The sequence below is a fragment of the Dama dama genome, chromosome X, assembly GCF_033118175.1.
Source record: "Dama dama isolate Ldn47 chromosome X, ASM3311817v1, whole genome shotgun sequence".
Lineage (NCBI taxonomy): Eukaryota > Metazoa > Chordata > Mammalia > Artiodactyla > Cervidae > Dama > Dama dama.
The window spans coordinates 82030523-82048967 of NC_083714.1; the positions used below are offsets into that span (position 1 = coordinate 82030523).

At 34.8% G+C, this 18445-nt stretch overlaps 1 protein-coding gene across 1 annotated transcript in view; it reads right to left on the reverse strand.

The window, feature by feature from the left end:
• The window catches only part of SH3BGRL (SH3 domain binding glutamate rich protein like), a 98426-nt gene extending 81327 nt beyond the window's left edge, over positions 1-17099 (reverse strand). The window contains exon 1 of the mRNA XM_061136221.1: positions 16854-17099. Coding sequence (XP_060992204.1) covers positions 16854-16898 — 45 coding nt within the window. The 5' untranslated portion in view covers positions 16899-17099. The remainder of the gene's footprint in view (positions 1-16853) is intronic.
• Between the last annotated feature and the right edge of the window lie 1346 nt (positions 17100-18445).

Genomic DNA, 18445 nt, shown 5'->3' on the forward strand with positions numbered 1-18445 from the left:
CAAAAGCCCAGAGCCAGATGGCTTCACAGCTGAATTCTATCATTTAGAGAAGAGTTAATGCATATTCTTCTGAAACTATTTTTTTAAATTGCAGATGAAGAAACATTTCCAAACTCACTCTACAAGGCCACTGTCACCCTGATACCAAAACCAAAGACATCACACAAAAAGGAAAATTACAAGCCAATATCTCTGATGAACACATATACAATAATCCTCAACAAAATTCTAGCCAACAAAATTAAACAGCACATTAAGAAGACCATATATCATGATCAAGTCAAGCTTATTCCTGGGATAAAAGGATTCTGCAATATACACAATCAATCAATGTTTCCTTGGAAGAAAAGCTATGACCAACCTAGACAGCCTATTAAAAAGCAGAGACATTACTTTACCAACAAAGGTCCTTCTAGTCAAAGCTATGATTTTTCCAGTAGTCATATATGGATGTGAGAGTTGGACTATAAAGAAAGCTGAGAGCCGAAGAATTGATGGTTTTGAACTGTGGCATTGGAGAAGACTCGTGAGGGTCCCTCGGACTGCAAGAAAATTCAACCAGTCAATCCTAAAGGAAATCAATTCTGAATATTCATTGGAACGACTGATGCTGAAGCTGAAACTCCAATACTTTGGCCACCTGGTGCGAAGAACCAACTCATTGGAAAAGACCCTGATACTGGGAAAGATTGAAGGCAGAAGGAGAAGGGGATGACAGAGGATGAGATGGTTAGATGACATCACCGACGTGATGGACATGAGTTTGAGTAGACTCTGGGAATTGGTGATGGACAGGGAAGCCTGGCGTGCTGCAGTCCATGGGGTCTCAAAGAGTCAGACATGACTGAATGTGATACACCGTATTAACAAATTGAAAGATAAAAACCATATGATCATCTCAACAGATGCAGAAAAAGCTTTTGACAAAATTCAGCACCCATTTATGATGAAAACTCCTCAAAAAACTGGCACAGAGGAACCTACCTCAACATAATAAAGGCCCTATATAAAACCCAGAGCAAACATTTTTCTCAATGGTGAAAAAGTGAAAGCATTCCCTTAAAATCAGGAAGAAGATAAAAGCACCCACTCTTCCTACTATTATTCAACATAGTTTTGGAGGGGCCAGCTATGGCAATCAGAGAAGAAAAAGTAATGAAAGGATTCTAGATTGGAAAAGAAGAAATAAAACTCTCACTTGTTTGCAGATGACATGAAACAATACATAGAAAACCCTAATGATACTATCAGAGAATTACTAGAGCTAGTGAGTGAATTTAGTAAAGTCACAGGATACAAAATAAATACACAGAAATCACTTGCATTCTTATATACTAACAAAAGAAATCAGAAAGAGAAATTAAGGAATCAATGCCATTGCAACAAAAAGAATAAAATACCTAGGAATAAACCTACCTAAGGAGACAAAAGAGTTGTATACAGAAAACTATAAGACGCTCATGAAAGAAATCAAAGACAACATAAACAGATAGAGAGATAATCCGTGTTTCTGGGTTGGAAGAATTAATATTGTGAAAATGACTACTACCAAATATAAACTACAGATTCAGTGCAATGCCTTTCAAATAACCAATGTCATTTTTCACAGAACTAGAACAAAAAAATTCACAATTCAAATGGAAACACAAAAGACCCCAAACACCCAAACAATCTTGAAAAGGAAGAATGAAGCTGGAGGAATCCACCTTCTTGACTTCAGACTATACTACAAAGCTACAATTATCAAGACAGTACAGTACTGGCACAAAAACAGAAATATAGACAAATGGAACAAGATAGAAAGCCCAGAGATTTCTATCCACATGCCTATGGGCACCTATATGACAAAGGAGGCAAGAATATACAATAAGGGAAAGACAGTCTCTTCAGTAAGTGAAACTGGGAAAACTGGACAGCTATGTGCAAAAGAATGAAATTAGAACACTTCCTAATGGTATACACAAAGACAAACTCAAAATGGATCAAAGACCTAAATGTAAGACCAAAAACTATAAAACTGGTAGAGGAAAACAAAGGCAGAACAGTGTATGACATAAATCACAGCAAGATTCTTTATGACCCACCTCTGAGAATAATGGAAATAAAGACAAAAATAAACAAATTGGACCTAATTAAACTTAAAAGCTCTTGTACAGCAAAGGAAAGTATAAACAAAGTGAAAAAGACAAATCTCAGAATGTGAGAAAATAAGAGCAAATGAAACAACTGACAAAGGATTGATTTCCAAAATATAAAAGCCACTCTTACAACTCAATGCCAGAAAAACAAAGAACCCAATCAAAAAGTGGGCAAAAGAAGTAAGAAGATGTAGAGATGGTTAATAAACACATGAAAAGATGCTCAAATCACTCATTATTAAATAAATGCAAATGAAAACTACCATAAAATATCAGCACACACTGGTCAGAATGGCCATCATGAAAAAAATCAACAAAAAAATAAATGCTAGAGGGTGTGGAGAAATGGGAACCTCTTTCATTGTTGGTGGGAATGTGAACTGATATAGCTACTATAGAAGACAGAATGGAGATTCGATAAAAAACTAAGAGTAAAACTACCAAATAACCCAGCAGTCCCCCTACTAGGCATATACCTTGAGGAAACCAAAATTGAAAAAGTCACATGTATCCCAATGTTCACTGCAGCACTATTTACAATAGTTAGGACATGAAGCAACTTAGATGTCTATCAACAGATGAATGGGTAAAGATGCTGCAGTACATATATACAATGGAATATACACCCCTCAGCCATAAAAGGGAACATATTTGAGTCACTTCTAACAAAGTGGATGAACCTAGAGCCTATTATACAGAGTGAAGTAAGTCAGAAAGAGGAAAACAAATATCATATATTTAAGTGTATATGTGGAATCTAGATAAATGGTACTGATGAACCTATTTGTAGGCCAGCACTGGAGCCATAGACATAGAGAACAGACTTATAGTCATGGGGGTGGAGGAGGAAGGAGAGGGTGGGACAAATTCAGAGAGTAACATGGAAACATATACACTACCATATGTAAAATAGATAGCCAATGGGAACTTTCTGTATGACTCAGGGAACTCAAACCAGGGCTCTGTAACAAACCAGAGGAGTGGGATGGGGTGGGCAGTGAATGGGAGGTCCAAGAGGGAGGGGCCATATGTATACCTATGGTTGATTCATCTTGATGTATGGCAGAAACCAAAACAATATTGTAAAGCAATTATAAAAAATAAATTAATTTTAAAAAAAGAATAAACAAGAAAAACCTCAGATAAACAACCTAACTTACACCTAAAACAACTAGAGAAAGAAGAACAAATGAAACCTAAAGTTAGTAGAAGGAAAGAAATCATAAAGATCAGAGCAGAAATAAATGAAATAGAGACAAAGAAAACAGTTGCAAAGATCAATGAAACTAAAAGCTAGTTCTTTGGAAAGATAAACAAAATTGATAAACCTTTAGCCAGATTCATCAAAGAAAAAAAAAAGGAGATGAAACAAATTAATAAAATTAGAAATGAAAAAAGTTACAACTGACTCCACAGAAATACCAAGGATTATAAGAGTCTACTATGAGCAACTGTCTTACATTAGCCATGCCATATTTTTTCATTAGTAACACCATAAACTTTTATAAATGAACAATGTCCAATACTTGGACTTTAGGAATTACTCACCTTAATAAGTTTATTTTTTCATGAAATGTTTTACTCTGAGGCTGTTTAGAGTTTAGCATAAATTCAATAAATCACAAGTCTCACAAAATAACCAATATATGGGAATATTCTTTTATAGCATGATCTTAAGTGTGTACTAATCTATAGGCATGAACAATGCCCAGAGGGCTTCCTAAAAAAGAGGGACTGAAGAGAAGAGGGGGAAGAAAAGCCACTAGACCTATTTTAAGCTTTCCAAAACAAGGCAGACTATAAATTCTTTCAGAACAAACACCTTTTCCCTCACAGAGCTGAATGTTTTATCAGCAGGTATTCAGGAAATATGTGTTGAATTGATAACAAGTGGATCTCTATGTATTGTAGAGAGCTTTTCTTTTTTTGCTTCCATGACTTCAAGAAACTAATCTTTCTCTTCACTGCACAAAAAGAGGTAAAAAATAACCATCAGTTACCCAGATTTCCACAATCTTAGTCCCAAAGTCTAGGACAACAAGGAATAACATTTTATCAAGGGAAGTTATATATTCCTTCTTTGGAGACTTTACTAAGGGAAAATTGATTATGATCCTTCTGGGACAATTCACAGGCAGTCCTTATGTGTATGGACTGGATGACTTCTTATGATCCCTTCTACGCAGATGCTTTTAATATTTTATTTTTAGTATGTTTGATGCTGAGAAAAATGGGAAAGACTGAAAGCCATTTATTTCCACAATGAAGAAGGAATTTTCAGTGTTCTACTCCAGGTTTCTTAATAACAAGTGATATCAGTCAAAAAAAAAAAAAATAGGTTAACTTTTATTATGCCCTTTCTATCAAGATATAGTTGTTTTAGTACACTAAAGCATTGTTACAAAAATTTGAAAGTCATAATACTATTTTTTATATGACATATGGCCTGCAGGATCCTTGTTCCCTGACCAGGGACCAAACCCATGCACCCTGTAGTAGAAGCGTGAAGTCCTAACCACTGGGAAACCAGGGAATTCCCCATAATGCTATTTTAAGACCAATCTGGTACTAAGAGAAATTTTATCCCCAAGAACAACAAGGCCCAACTGGATTTTGATGCTTATTAATTTTGGTAATTGGTGCAACCATTTTTGATGGGGTTCAAATGTTTGTGGTGGGAAGAGTTAAAAATATGTTGGAAGGGGGAAGGAGGAGCTAAAATTATCTTTATCTAATGAGTTGGTGGAAGCAAAAGAGAAATATTGATCATTTCAGCATTGAGCCTTTCTGCTATAAGCTTGACCAATGGCAAACATTGGATAGCCCCCTCCCTAGGCAGTCTGGCTCAAGAGACGATCCTTATCAAATTTAACATAGCAGTTGGCATGAACTAAACCCTACCTAAATACAGGACATTGATATGTAGAACCCTGAACCAAACATTAAACCATACTGCTGGAAGTCCTATAACCCTTTAGAAAGAAAGAAAAAAAAAAGGACCAAGGAGAACAGGAAGGGAAAGCAAATATAAGATGATTGGGGTTTTATAAATACATATAAATACACCTCAGATTTTTGTAAGACATGATTGTTTACACAAAAGATCAAGGCCAGGATCCCAAAGTGAAGGGATTATTAAGAACTCTAAAAAGTATTTTTCAGATAATGAAAAGGGGGCTTAGCATGATTTGTTCCAGTATTCCAAGGTAACTGATAGGCAGTTCTACCACAAATCTTTAACTTTTCATCACTGCTACATCTGGCTTTAAACAGAACTGTATAATAATCATGAAAATCATGCCTGTGAAAAAACATTCAAATATAAGAAGAAAGTGCAAACTATACCTAAGATCTACTTTCCACACCCTTCTCTAATGTAACGACAGGAAAATTGAATAAAGCTTGAATTGAGCTAATAAACTATTGTTGTTTTCAGAATAGTTATTCAAGAAGATCAAGACAGGGTCACTAGAAAGAGTAGACAAAGTATTTTGGGACATTTGTTGGGAAGTAGAATGTTGATTCCTGTGAGATAGCATGCCAACTTTCGAGCAAGGACTTCTGCCTTTGAGCCCTCACATCACATACAACTCCTTATTTGCAGACCATATTATGTAGTCTCAGAAATCAACATCTCCAGACTGCCTCACTTATTTTGGCTCACGTGACTTTAAAACAATTACTATGGTAGATACAATCTCTATATAGTTTGGGAAAATGTTTTTTTTTAAAAAAGTTTAATGCTATTATATACAACAACAAGCATCTGTCTTTATTATTATATGCTTTTACATATAATAAGAGCTCATGACTAATCATATGAAATGAAAATTGCTATACATTTTTATTAAAACAACACAGACATATAAATTAACGTCTACCATTCCAACTTCAAATATTTTCATGAAGTCGTATAAGGACATTAAAAGGTGGTACTTTTTGCAAATGTGGGTATGGAATTAGGTCATAATTATCTCGCTCATTGGACTTCCCTGGTGTCACAGACAGTAAAGAATCTACCTGCAATGCAGGAGACCCGGGTTCAATCCCTGGGTTGGGAAGATCCCCTGGAGAATGGAATGGCTATGCACTCCAGTATTCTTGCCTGCAGAATTCCATGGACTACAACAGAGGAGGCTGTTGGACTACAGTCCATGGGGTCACAAAAAGTCAGAAATGACTTGGTGACTAACACACTATCTCACTCATTAGGAGATTGTGTACTTTTCCTTATAATTGTTTATTGGAGAAATATGTGGACAACCCAAAAGTTCAGGTTTTGCACTTTTCTTCCCCCAGAATCTCTTAACATGAGCTGTTGCACAATATGGTATCTAATTGTTGTAGCATTAGCCCAGTTTAGATGTTCTCTATATATTCCAAGAAATAAGATGTTTATGCACTATATCTCTAGATCTATATATTAGCCTGAAAGTACAATTCCAATAGTCCTCTATCCCACTACTTTATACAATGAAAAAATAAAATATATCTCTGTACCAAATGATTTTCAAAAAGTAATTAGATACTGATTTATAGTTACTCTACTTAAGTATCCAGACATAAATTATTTAGATAATATTGTGCTAGATGTTTTGTATTTCAAAGCATCAACTTTTCATGAAATCTAGAGTCACTGAATTTTAAAATTATATACATGCTATATGACTAATGGGACTTCCCCTACACAGACCCTGATATTTGGGTAGTGTAAGGAATCCCTGGAATGTATAGCTTTAGTTCTAAGGTCATCTTTTTGGTAGAGTCAGACTAAATATCAAGGGAGATATATACATACTCCTCTCTTAAGACCCCACACAGAGACTGATCATAACCATAAAATAAAAGGGATACAAACACATACCAAACCAAAATTATTCTTCAATTTCAACTTCAGAATGTAATAATAAGTCCTAATGCAACTGGAAAAAAATGTTTAGTCACATTCTCCTATAATATTTTTAGATTTTCCTTCCAACAACTTTTTTTTTTAATCACATAAATTCCAAAGTCTGGTATAGAATCAGCCTTATTATGGATCTTGCCACACTTCCTACATATCCCCCCCGCTTATTTTTTTTCATTGTTCCGCTTTAATTTTTTTTCCTTTATTTTTATTAGTTGGAGGCTAATTACTTTACAATATTGCAGTGGTTTTTGCCATACATTGACATGAATCAGCCATGGATTTACATGTGTTCCCCATCCCGATCCCACCCTCCCACCTCCCTCCCCATCCCATTCCCTTTAAAACTCACCAGATATTTGTCTCGTTGCCTGACCAATTTGCTATATCACCACCACCATCCCGAGTGTTCTCTCAATATTGCTCAGAATATTTAAATTCAAGACCTTTATTTCTAAAAATTTAAGCAGAAACTCATTGAAACAGTTTCACCACAACCACAGCTTTTTGAGTTCAAAATATTTAGTTGATGAGCAAGACCAATTATGCTTAAGATTCTGAAAGTGTGAGATCAGATTACACAATATTTAGTAACAGATTTCCAATGACAATTACTTGCAGAAGTTTTCTTCCATAACACTCTTAATTTTATGTTATTAATATTCCACTTGTGAGGGTGATGAGAAGCAATGGAAGCTTTAGTGACCTAATCAAATTACCCAGGCATCAGGCATACCTCACCCTAAAACTACATTCTCTAGCTAAAAGCTTAAAATTCTTTCCCCAAAACAATATGTTTTAATCTACTTTTAGTTAGACTGTCTTACACAAGTTAATTTTCTTATATTGGGGTAAAAGTACATGTTCTGCATTCTAACTAATCATACACAAATAAGCTTTTATGACTTTAAATTTCCACTCTAAAGAATTCTAAGTTGTTAACATGATGTAACAGGCAACTAGAATTATTCTTGGTACTGCTATAGACCAATTAATTAAGAAGTATTTTTCGTGATTTTCCAAGTTCAGAAGAAAAGCATTTTTACAATGACTTTTAAACTAGTTTCAGAGCTACATTCATACTGGATAATTAATAAATAACAATCATTAGGCAGAATAACATAAGCATTAAAATTGTGAGCTCTGGAATCAGACAGATCTGAAGGGTGTTTGCTACTTCTCTAACATTGTTAGCTCTCTAAGTCCGTTTCCTCTTCTTAAAAATGTCATAATAATAGAGAATTAAGAGGTACAACTACTACTATGTATAAAATATATAAGCTACAAGTATATATTGTACAGCACAAAGAATATATACAATATTTTGCATTAAATATAAATGGAGCACAACCTTTAAAAAATGTGAATCACTAGTTGTATACCCGATATTTATAATATTGTAAATCAACTCTATCTCAATAAAAAAAGGGGAAAAGGGAAGGAAAAAATGAGCATAATGGGAATACTGATTCCACTGAATCGTCATAAGAATTAACTGACACAATGCATCTAAAGTTCTTACCACTATGCCTGGCATATTTTAAGTGCCAAATGAGTGATAGTTCTTACTATTATCAACTAAAGCTGATAAATTATTTACAAGAGAAATTAAAATTAAAAATGAGATGTGTTATCATATTTGTAACATATTAAGTACTTGTCTATGCTCATCTTCCTTCTAAATCACACTGGATAGAATGATTTCTTAAATAATAAAGCCACTATTATATATATATATATATATATATATATATATATATATATATATATATATACTGTCATAATTTCAGTGTTGAGAAATATGCTGCACTTATGGTGAAACAATTCGCTGAGTGGTAGTGAAATAAACAAAATTTCCTAGTGTTGTAGCTCAACTAAGACTATTCTCTGGTTTTAAAAAGGTGAAGTTCTTTTTGTCTAGAGTCACTGCTGGAAATCCCCTCAGCAAAAATGTTTGGCTGTACTCCAACTCTGTGACAGGGTCTCATCTCCAGAAAAGACTAAGCCAAAGGGACAGAACTCAAAGACTAGAGTTCAGAACCAGAGTTTACAAGTCACAGAAGTACTGCTTTCTTGATGAATTTAGATTTATAGAATCATTACAAGCCACATTTTAATTATATTAAAAAGAATCAAAAGTCATAAAAGTTCAATACATGTCACAAATGCTATTTAAAAAATGTCCTTAGATAAGCAATTTTATTCAAGAAAAAAAAAAGAACTAAATTATATATGAAAATGTTGCTACTAACCTATCTTCCCCACTCGCACCTAACTCTCATATGCAGATTATAGATGACACATTTGCCTAGTTAGGCATCATCTGGTCTTTTGCCTACTTTTCAGGCATCTTATGGTTATTAAATGGCAGTTATATGTTCCCAATCACATGACAAGATTTTAATGTACTTTGACATAATTTCTGTTCAGTATCTATCCAGCAAGAGAGAGTACAAATAACACAGTGTTTACTCAGAACAACCTGAGTTCTAATCCTAGTTCTACCATTTGTAACTCTTTGATCTTGACCAATGTACCTAGTTTCTGGGTCTTAGAAATATCCCCGTCAATCACGTGAAATAGATCTAATACTAGTATTTACCTCACAATGTTATCACAAGGATTAAACTAATTGAAATGAAGTATGTAAAACACTGGGCACTGCACCTGACATACACAATGCATAAATAAATGTTAGGCTTTACTATTACTAGAGTCAAATCCTGATTAGCCAGGTTAATGAAAAGTAATGAAACAAAAATCTAGCAGCACTACTGAATACTTTTAAACATATAGTTTATAAATTTGTGGTGATATTTTTAAACTTATACTTAACTTTTGCCTGATGTTCTGGCAATGGGAAACACTTCCAACAAACCAATAAAGCTAAAATGTGAAGGACTGAGCCAGAAAACAATCCCTTTGCTTAGAATTCTTCTCTATTGGCCAAGTGTGAAAAGTCAGCTTTGCTCTCATACTAATAAAAATAGTCATCATAAATGAGTTGTGTCCTCTTTCTAAATGTATGTTTGTTTAATCTTGGTCTGCATTGAAGGAAGTAATTAAATACTGGGTTTAGAAGGCTTCCTGGTAGGCTGCAAAGTACAACAGAACTGAAAGCAAACAGATGGTCATATAGTCATCAACAGATTCTGTTTAATTTTATCAGTAAGAAATGAAACACATTTATCCTTGATAATTCACCTAACACAGAAAATATTCCTGTAAAATGTATGCTTCACAGCACAATATATATCTTGGAAAACAATTTAAAGATTAACTACAGAAAATTAGAACATTTGACTTGATTATGTCTAGGGCTTCAATTTATTTTTCTTTTCCAGCACAACCCAGGGGGTGCCATGCTGTGCTCAGTCACTTTAGTCCTGTCTGACTCTTAGAGACCTCATGGACTGTAGCCTTCCAAGCTCCTCTGTCCATAGGATTTTTCAGGCAAGAATACTGGAGTGGGCTACCATGCCCTCCTCCAGGGTATCTCTCCTGACCCAGGGATTAAACCCATGTCTCCTGCATCTCCTGCATTGCAGGTGGATTCTTTACCACTGAGCCACTGGGGGGAGGGTCGACCTTAAGGTTTATTAATCAAAGCCCTTTCCTTGACAGAATAGTATTTGAGCTAAAAATAAATTTATTTTATCCTTTTCTCCTACCATATTATGAAATTTTTACTAAACTTCTGCAATGCATTCTTTCCTACTACCATTTGAATTTCAAGAATCCAAGAGTCATGATCATTGGTAAGTGTGTTTCCTGAGCCTCCTTAAATTGGACAAAATTATTCCAAAGGTTTTGCCATTGCTGCTGTGATGTTAAGGAAACCAGCCACTAAATATAGGACATCAATCTAAAGGCGCCAATCTTTAGATTGTTCCTGCATTTGCCTCATGAGAGCTGCCATTTCCCATGGTTCAGGGTATCCAGAAAGCATGTCCAAATGGCCATGTCATTAAATTTCTAATTTTGCTCTTCCAAATAGCTTATGAATATCTTTACGCAGCATTTAAACAAACCTTGGCAGCTATGACAAAGACCACAGCATATTTCAAATTAATGTTCTATTTATAAATACAAAGAGCAGTGGCCATATATGACAAATCCACAGCTACCATCATACTCAATAGTGGAAAGTTGAAAGCATTTCCTCTAAGATCAAGAACAAGACAAGGATGCCCACTCTTGTCATATTTATTCAACAGAGTTTTGGAAGTCCTACCCATGGTTACCAGAGAAGAAAAAGAAATAAAGCTGTCACTGCTTGCATATGACATGATACTATATGTAGAAAATCCTAAAGATGCTACCAGAAAACTACTAGAGCTCATGAATGAATTCAGTAAAGTTGCAGGATACAAAATACACAGAAATGTGTTGCATTTCTATACACTAACAATGAAAGATCAGAAAAAGAAATTAAGCAAACTCCTATTTACCATTGCATCAAAAAAATAATATACCAGGAATATACTAATACAACTGAGTGACTGAACTGAACTGACACTTACCTAAGGAGACAAAAGACCTGTTCTCTGAAAACTATAAGATGAAAGAAATTGAAGACTACACAGAAAGATGGAAAGATATATCATGTTTTTGTACTGGAAGGATCATATTTTCAAAATGACTATACTACCCAAAGTGATCTACAGATTCAATGCAATCCCTATCAAAGTATGAATGACATTTTTCACAGAGCTAGAACAGACAATCTTAAAACTTGTATGAAGAGACAGAAGATCCAAAACTAAAAAAAGAAATCTTGAAAAAGACAACAGAACTGGAGAATCAGGTTTCCTAACTTTAGGTTATACTAGAAAGCTACAGTCATCAGAACAGTATGGTAATGGCACAAAACAGAAATGTACATCAATGGAACAAAATAGAAAGCCCAGAAATAAACTCATGAACCTATGTCCAATGTTTCTACGACAAAGAAGACAAGACTATAAAATGGATAAAAGATGGTTTCTTCAATAAATAGTGCTTGGAAAACTGAACAGTTACATGTTAGAAAAATGAAATGAAAACATTCTTAAATACCATAAACAAAAGTAAACTCAAAATGAATTAAAGACCCAAATATAAGACTAGATACTATAAAATTCTTAGAGGAAAACATAGGCAGAACACTCTGACAAATCACAGCAAGATCAATTTTTGATCTATCTTTCAGAGTAATAGAAATAAAAACAAAAAAACAGATGGGACCTAATTAAGATTTTCACAGCAAAGTAAACCACAAACAAAATGAAAAGACAACCTTCGGAATGGTAGAAAATATTTACAAACAATGCAACTGACAAGGGATTAGTCTCCAAAATTTACAAACAGTTCATGCAGCTCAGTATCAAAAAAAAAAAAAAAAAAAAAAAAAAAAACAACACAATCAAAAATGGGCAGAAGACCTAAAGAGACATTTCTCCGAACAAGACATACAGATGGCCAAGAGTCACATGAAAAGATATTCAAATCACTATTAGAGAAATGCAAATCAAAACTACAGTGAGGTATCACGTCACACCTGTCAGAATGGCCATCATTAAAAAGTCTACAAATAATAAATGTTGGAGAAGCTGTGGAGAGAAGGGAACCCTCCTACACTGGTGGTGGGAATGTAAATTGATACAGTCACTATGGAGAACAACACAGCAGTTCCTTAAAAAACTAAAAATAGAGCCACTATATGATACAGCAATCCCACTCTTGGGTATATATCCAGAGAAAACCATAGCTCAAAAGGATACATGCACCCCAGTGTTCTTTGCAGTACTGTTTACAATAGCCAAGAAATGGAGGCAACCTAAATATCCATCAAAAGATGAATGGATAAAGAAGATGTGGTACATATATACGATTGAATATTACTCAGCCATTAAAAAGAATGAAATAATGCCATTTGCAGTAATATGGATGGACTTGGGGATTATACTAAGTGAAGTAAGTCAGACAAAGAGAGATAAATATCATCACTTATACGTGGAATCTTAAAAAAATGATACAAATGAACTTATTTGCAAAATAGAAACAGACTTAGAGAATGAACTTATGGTTACAGTGAGGAAGTTTGTGTGGTGGGGGGTAAACTGGAAGTTTAGGATTGACATATACACACTGCTATACTTCAAATGCCTTTCCATGAAAAAAAGAGCAGCAAATACTCTTTCACATAATGCAATTATTATTGAGAATACTTGAGAATCATACAGATGAAGAACCGTGGCTTGTTGTTTTATGTCCATATTATCCAAATGAAGAAAATACTGCCTAGTGATTAATGCTTTGGCAATCACTAGCTTTTATAACTCAAACACAGAATAATGCCACAGAGGAAAATTATGTAGAATTCATTTACTATACAGACAATCTAAGCTATAACTAGCTTGTTTTAACAGTAAAACAAAAGAGATCATTTTACAAAAGTTAGTCCATAAATAATACCCTCAGAAATTTACCACAATCTATCTACTCAATCTTAAAATTTCTATACTAATTACATCTAAAATGCATAGATGCCCCTCTGGGGCTGCAAAAAAAAATAATAAAGTAATAAAATAAAATAAAACACATAGAGACCCTGAAATGGAGATAATTATGGACCTGAGGAAAAGTATGGGAAGAAAACTCTTAAGTCAGTTATAATTCTCCATGTTATTATCACTCTAGAGATCCTGATCAAAGGCCAAGGTTGATTTTTGTTATAAGTTATTGAAATTCATTAAGTTTATTATAAGCTCTGTGCTTACTATTCCTCTTCCATTAAATGCAAATTTATAGGACAGTAAAATTTCAAGAAAAAAAAAAAACATGGCATGGCATATACTATTGTGTTACAGTAAGTCAAAATATGCATAAGCAGTTCTGAGCAGGCAGAAATCACTTCCTATAGACAAACAACTTGGGAGTTGAATTCTTGCTAAATGGTTTTTACTTAAAAAATTTAAAAAACAGTATTAAGACCTGAATTTCATCCTTTTCCTATAGGAGACCAATTCCAAATGTGCATCTTCTCTATATCTCTGGCCTTAAGTAAATTTAGCACACTTATTGACATTCATACTATCCCTCCTTTATACTAGATCCTCATTTTTCTATCCCCCTGATTGTATATGCCCAAGCAATTCCACTTACAGGACTTACTCCCTGTTCACATTTATATCTGCATGCCTCCTAGCTGTCACCCATCACTTGGAGGATGTATTTCTTTAAACATGTATCATTTGGATTCAAACAGCTTGTATTAGATTCAAGCTCTGTGGCTTACTAGTTGTATGATCTTGAGAAAGTTGTTTAACCTCTCTGAACCTATATTTCCTTACCCTAAAAACACAGATAATCATAGGATGTAATTCATAAGACTAGAAATTGCCAAGAAAAAATGAGATAGTATCTGACACACTTAAGTGTTCATACTTACTATCACTATTATGACTATTATCAAGAAACTTCATGTCATTTTATAATGGTATAAAAACCAACATACTCACTTTCATTTCTAAACTTTTGAGAAGCAAGGACTACACCTCTGTAATTGGGGCAGAGTTGAATACAAGTTTGAAACCTTTTTTTAATTGGACTGTGAAGGATAGGTACTCTTGAGTTAAGGTCACACCAAGTTGTAATTATCATAGATCCTCCCTTACCTGATAAAACATCTAGTGTTGGTAATTTTATTAAAATCACTAACAGGAGTAAGAAAACAAAGATTTCACAATCCAAAACCAAAAGCTTTCCTTTAAACGTTCTTCAGAGAACTATACTTAGTCACTTATAGAAGCATCTCACTTTGTGCAATTGCTGGGTTCCTGTTAGGATGTTTGCCTCAAAATTTCTAAATCATATGTTAAAATACAACGTCACAGCATTCTTAAAGGAAAGACCTTAGTATTGCAAACTGAAGAGTCCCCATTTATGTTATAAAATAACTCTTCTGAAGCTTACTAATTTTACACTGTTTTAATATTATTTAAAAGTACTATAAGATTATAATAAAACAAAAATTTATTTTGGCAATATGCAGTAGACTTTTGATAACAGGTTTACAAGAACTATAATTACTGCAACAACAGACAAATCTATAATTATCCATAAGAAAAATAATTGAAACAAAACACAAAAAGCATAAATACTTCTTATTTGCATAGTCTTCAACAATGGAATCTGGAAAAGGACATAGTAGGAGACAGTAGTCATTTTCAAGGCCATAAGAAACTTAAGTCTTAACAAAGAAAGAGGTACAGTTGTTTCTACTTGAACAGAAATTCTTAAAGGAGTTTCTTGTTGAATCTGCCTTTTAGGAAGGGGTAGAAGAGCAAGAAAGCAAAGAATAAATCAGCAGTATTGAAACTGCATGTTATCCAGTGAAATCATCAAAACTAACTTCCTGATCTGTTCAACCTAATTTGGGATTTAACTAAAGGTATTAAGCTGATCTTCTAAATTTTACAATTATTGTATTGGACTTGAGACTCTGAGCAGCTCAAACATTATTTCAAATATCACAATTAATATATATGGAAAATAATAAGGCAAGAAGCTCATAAAATGAAGTTCAAAGACAATATAAGAAGTTTTCTTTTTGTTTTCAACCTAAACTTACTCCAAAATATAACCTTAAGTATTCTATTTCAAAACTGTCTAAATACACCCACATATAGTTGCCAGACACGTTGAAGGTTCAAAGTTCTTGTGATTTCGCACAACTTTCAGTTCTATTCCAAATCCTCTTGGGGGTAAACAAAACAAAAATACATAAAAACAAAAAATATGGACTTTTTTTTTTGTTGCTGCTGCTCTAAAGCTCAGAAGAGAGAGGGGGTTTGTACATTCTACATCCCAAATGCATATCCTGAGCCCAAAAAGAAAAAAAAAAAAATCTGCTTTTTGCGAATTGTGAAACAGACACTTTTATTTACCATGCATATACACTCAGCTTTCCCCTGGTTTAGCCTATTGCTCCCCACAGCTGTTGAAAATTGTGATTCTAAATTAAGAGCACATGAATGAGAGGGGGGATGTCCTATCAATTGAAGAAGCGGTCACTGGGGTCTGCAACAACAAAAGAAGCCACTTGTTAGTTCTCTTTCCAGTTCTCAATATATTTGAAGCATTTAGAAACTATTCGAAGTAATATCTTTTGAAAGAAAAGAAAAAGTCAAAATAAGGGAACGTATGGAAGGAAAAAACACATCCCTTGTCACATTGTTTAAAAAAAAAAATTATCATTGTTCCTGATGTCTCCCATCCTGCCCAGTTCTAACAGAGTCTTTAGGCCGAAGTTAAATAACTCTCTCTTACACATTGGCAAAATATAACTCTTTGTTTATAGGGGTCTCTGTGAAATATAATCACAGTGCCTTAGTAGGCCTCCACTTCATCATCATCAGTAAGACCATGTTTTACATCCCTTACAGATGTGAACCCTTGTCTCTTGACTCCATACTAAGAACACATATGTGAAATGTCCCATTCTTACAAGTGTGTGACTTGATTTCTTCACCTAACCCTAAAAACCCTATACCACCATCTCCCATTTACCAAAACTCCGAAGCTTTCTTTTTACTTCAAAGAAGAAATGTGGCCCTAACGTCGTAAGGCAAATAAAGCTAAATTCCATGGAAAAATGAAACCGATGCAACAAAGAGAAGAAAAGGGAAGACAGGGGGTTGGGTGGGAAGTGCCTGTGTCTGCCGAAGGAGAAGCTGCCAGACTAACTTCTGCAATTCAAGGGTTCTGGGGCAGCAGGAGACTGATGTGTAGAAAAATAACAAAGGTGGGCTTCCCACCTTCCTTACCGCCATGGAGCCAGAGGAAGATGCAATATACACACGGATCACCATCTTGGGAACAGCTTCTGTAGTTTGAATCCTGCAAACGGCTGGAGAGCAGCTGCAGCAAAGGCTGGAATCAAGCTAAGGGCAGTACAGAGGTTGGAAAAGAAGGGTGGGGGAAGTTGGAAGGGGAACTTGCCAGAGCCCCGCCCTTGGCTGCTTTCACTGTGCTTCGACCGCTGCAATCCCAGCCCCAAAGCCCAGAACGCACAGGCTCGTTTGCATCATTTTTTTTTTTTTAATTGGGAATCTCGAATAGCACCGCGAGATCTGTTGAAACATTTATTTTTGACTGTTCACTCCCGGAAAATAAAGAAAAGAGAAAGAAAAAGAAAGGAGCGTTGAGTTAAATCTGATTGCAATGAAGGACCTTTCCTCACGGAGACTCAAAAGTTCTGCGCCTTCCAGCTCAGCAATGTATACAAATAAGATGCTTTCTTTGAAAGAGGAAGTTCTCCTTTGGAAGAGGAAGTTCTACGTTGAAACCAGACATTAGTAAGAAAGCCCAAGTTCTCAAAGCCTTGTGCATTTTAAGATTGCTATTTTGTAGTGACTGTTTTCGTGTTAGCTGGCGGCAGGAATTGGACCCTGAAGGACTGAGTGCTGCGGCTTAGGAAAAGTATCAGGTTTCCACAAGTCCAGAAACAGCAGGATTGGTTTTCTTTTTGAGTTTTGCTTTTTGTTAAATTAGGGAATCCTGCTTCCGTGAGAATTCTCAAGAAGCCTGATTGACTGGCAAACTCAAGAATGGAGGAAGAAATTGCAAATAAAAAATTGAAAATACACTGTAAGAAAGTGGATGATTTTTGTTTTGTTTGCTTTGTAACTGGTTATGGAAAGGGAATTTGGATCATATGTTGCAGGGGATGTGGAAATGGGGAACAGAGAGAGCAAACGGTTATTTGTAGCTCTAGGGAAGTGAGCAAATAGTTGATAATGCCCAGAGTGGTTTCCATTGACTATCAAAACATACAACATTGTGTTTCTAAGGAGCTCCCACCATAATAATTATACTTCCCAGATTATGTCAAATGAACAGAAATAAAGAACTTGCAACATGAATGAGAGTGGAGAGAGTCAGTCACCTGTCCTACTTCTTTACTTTTACTTTGTCCTCCCTCTCCATTCTAAGTCATATTTGCCTAGGTCCAATAATTGTAATAGCTTCCTAATAGATTCTCGCTTCTCCAATCTATGTGATCGGTACAACAAACTTGAGAGGTAGATATAATTACGTCAGTTTATTCAGATGAAGACTCAAGGAAATGCATGAAAATGAGTAATTTTCCTAAAGTCATTTACCTAATAAATTCCAGAGTTAAGATCAGACTTCGAGTTCAACCAGCTCCAAAGGTTACCTTCTTAAATATCATTTTTAATACATTGTGTGGAACAGGGAAAGTACTCAATAACTGTTACCTATTTTTCTTCCAAAAACATAATTTTCATGTGTCACTAAGAACAGTGTAGCCTGAAATACTTAAGACAGGTTTCCATTGACTATCAAAACAAACATAAAGTGTGTTTGTTTCTAAGGAGCTCCCACCATAATCTGG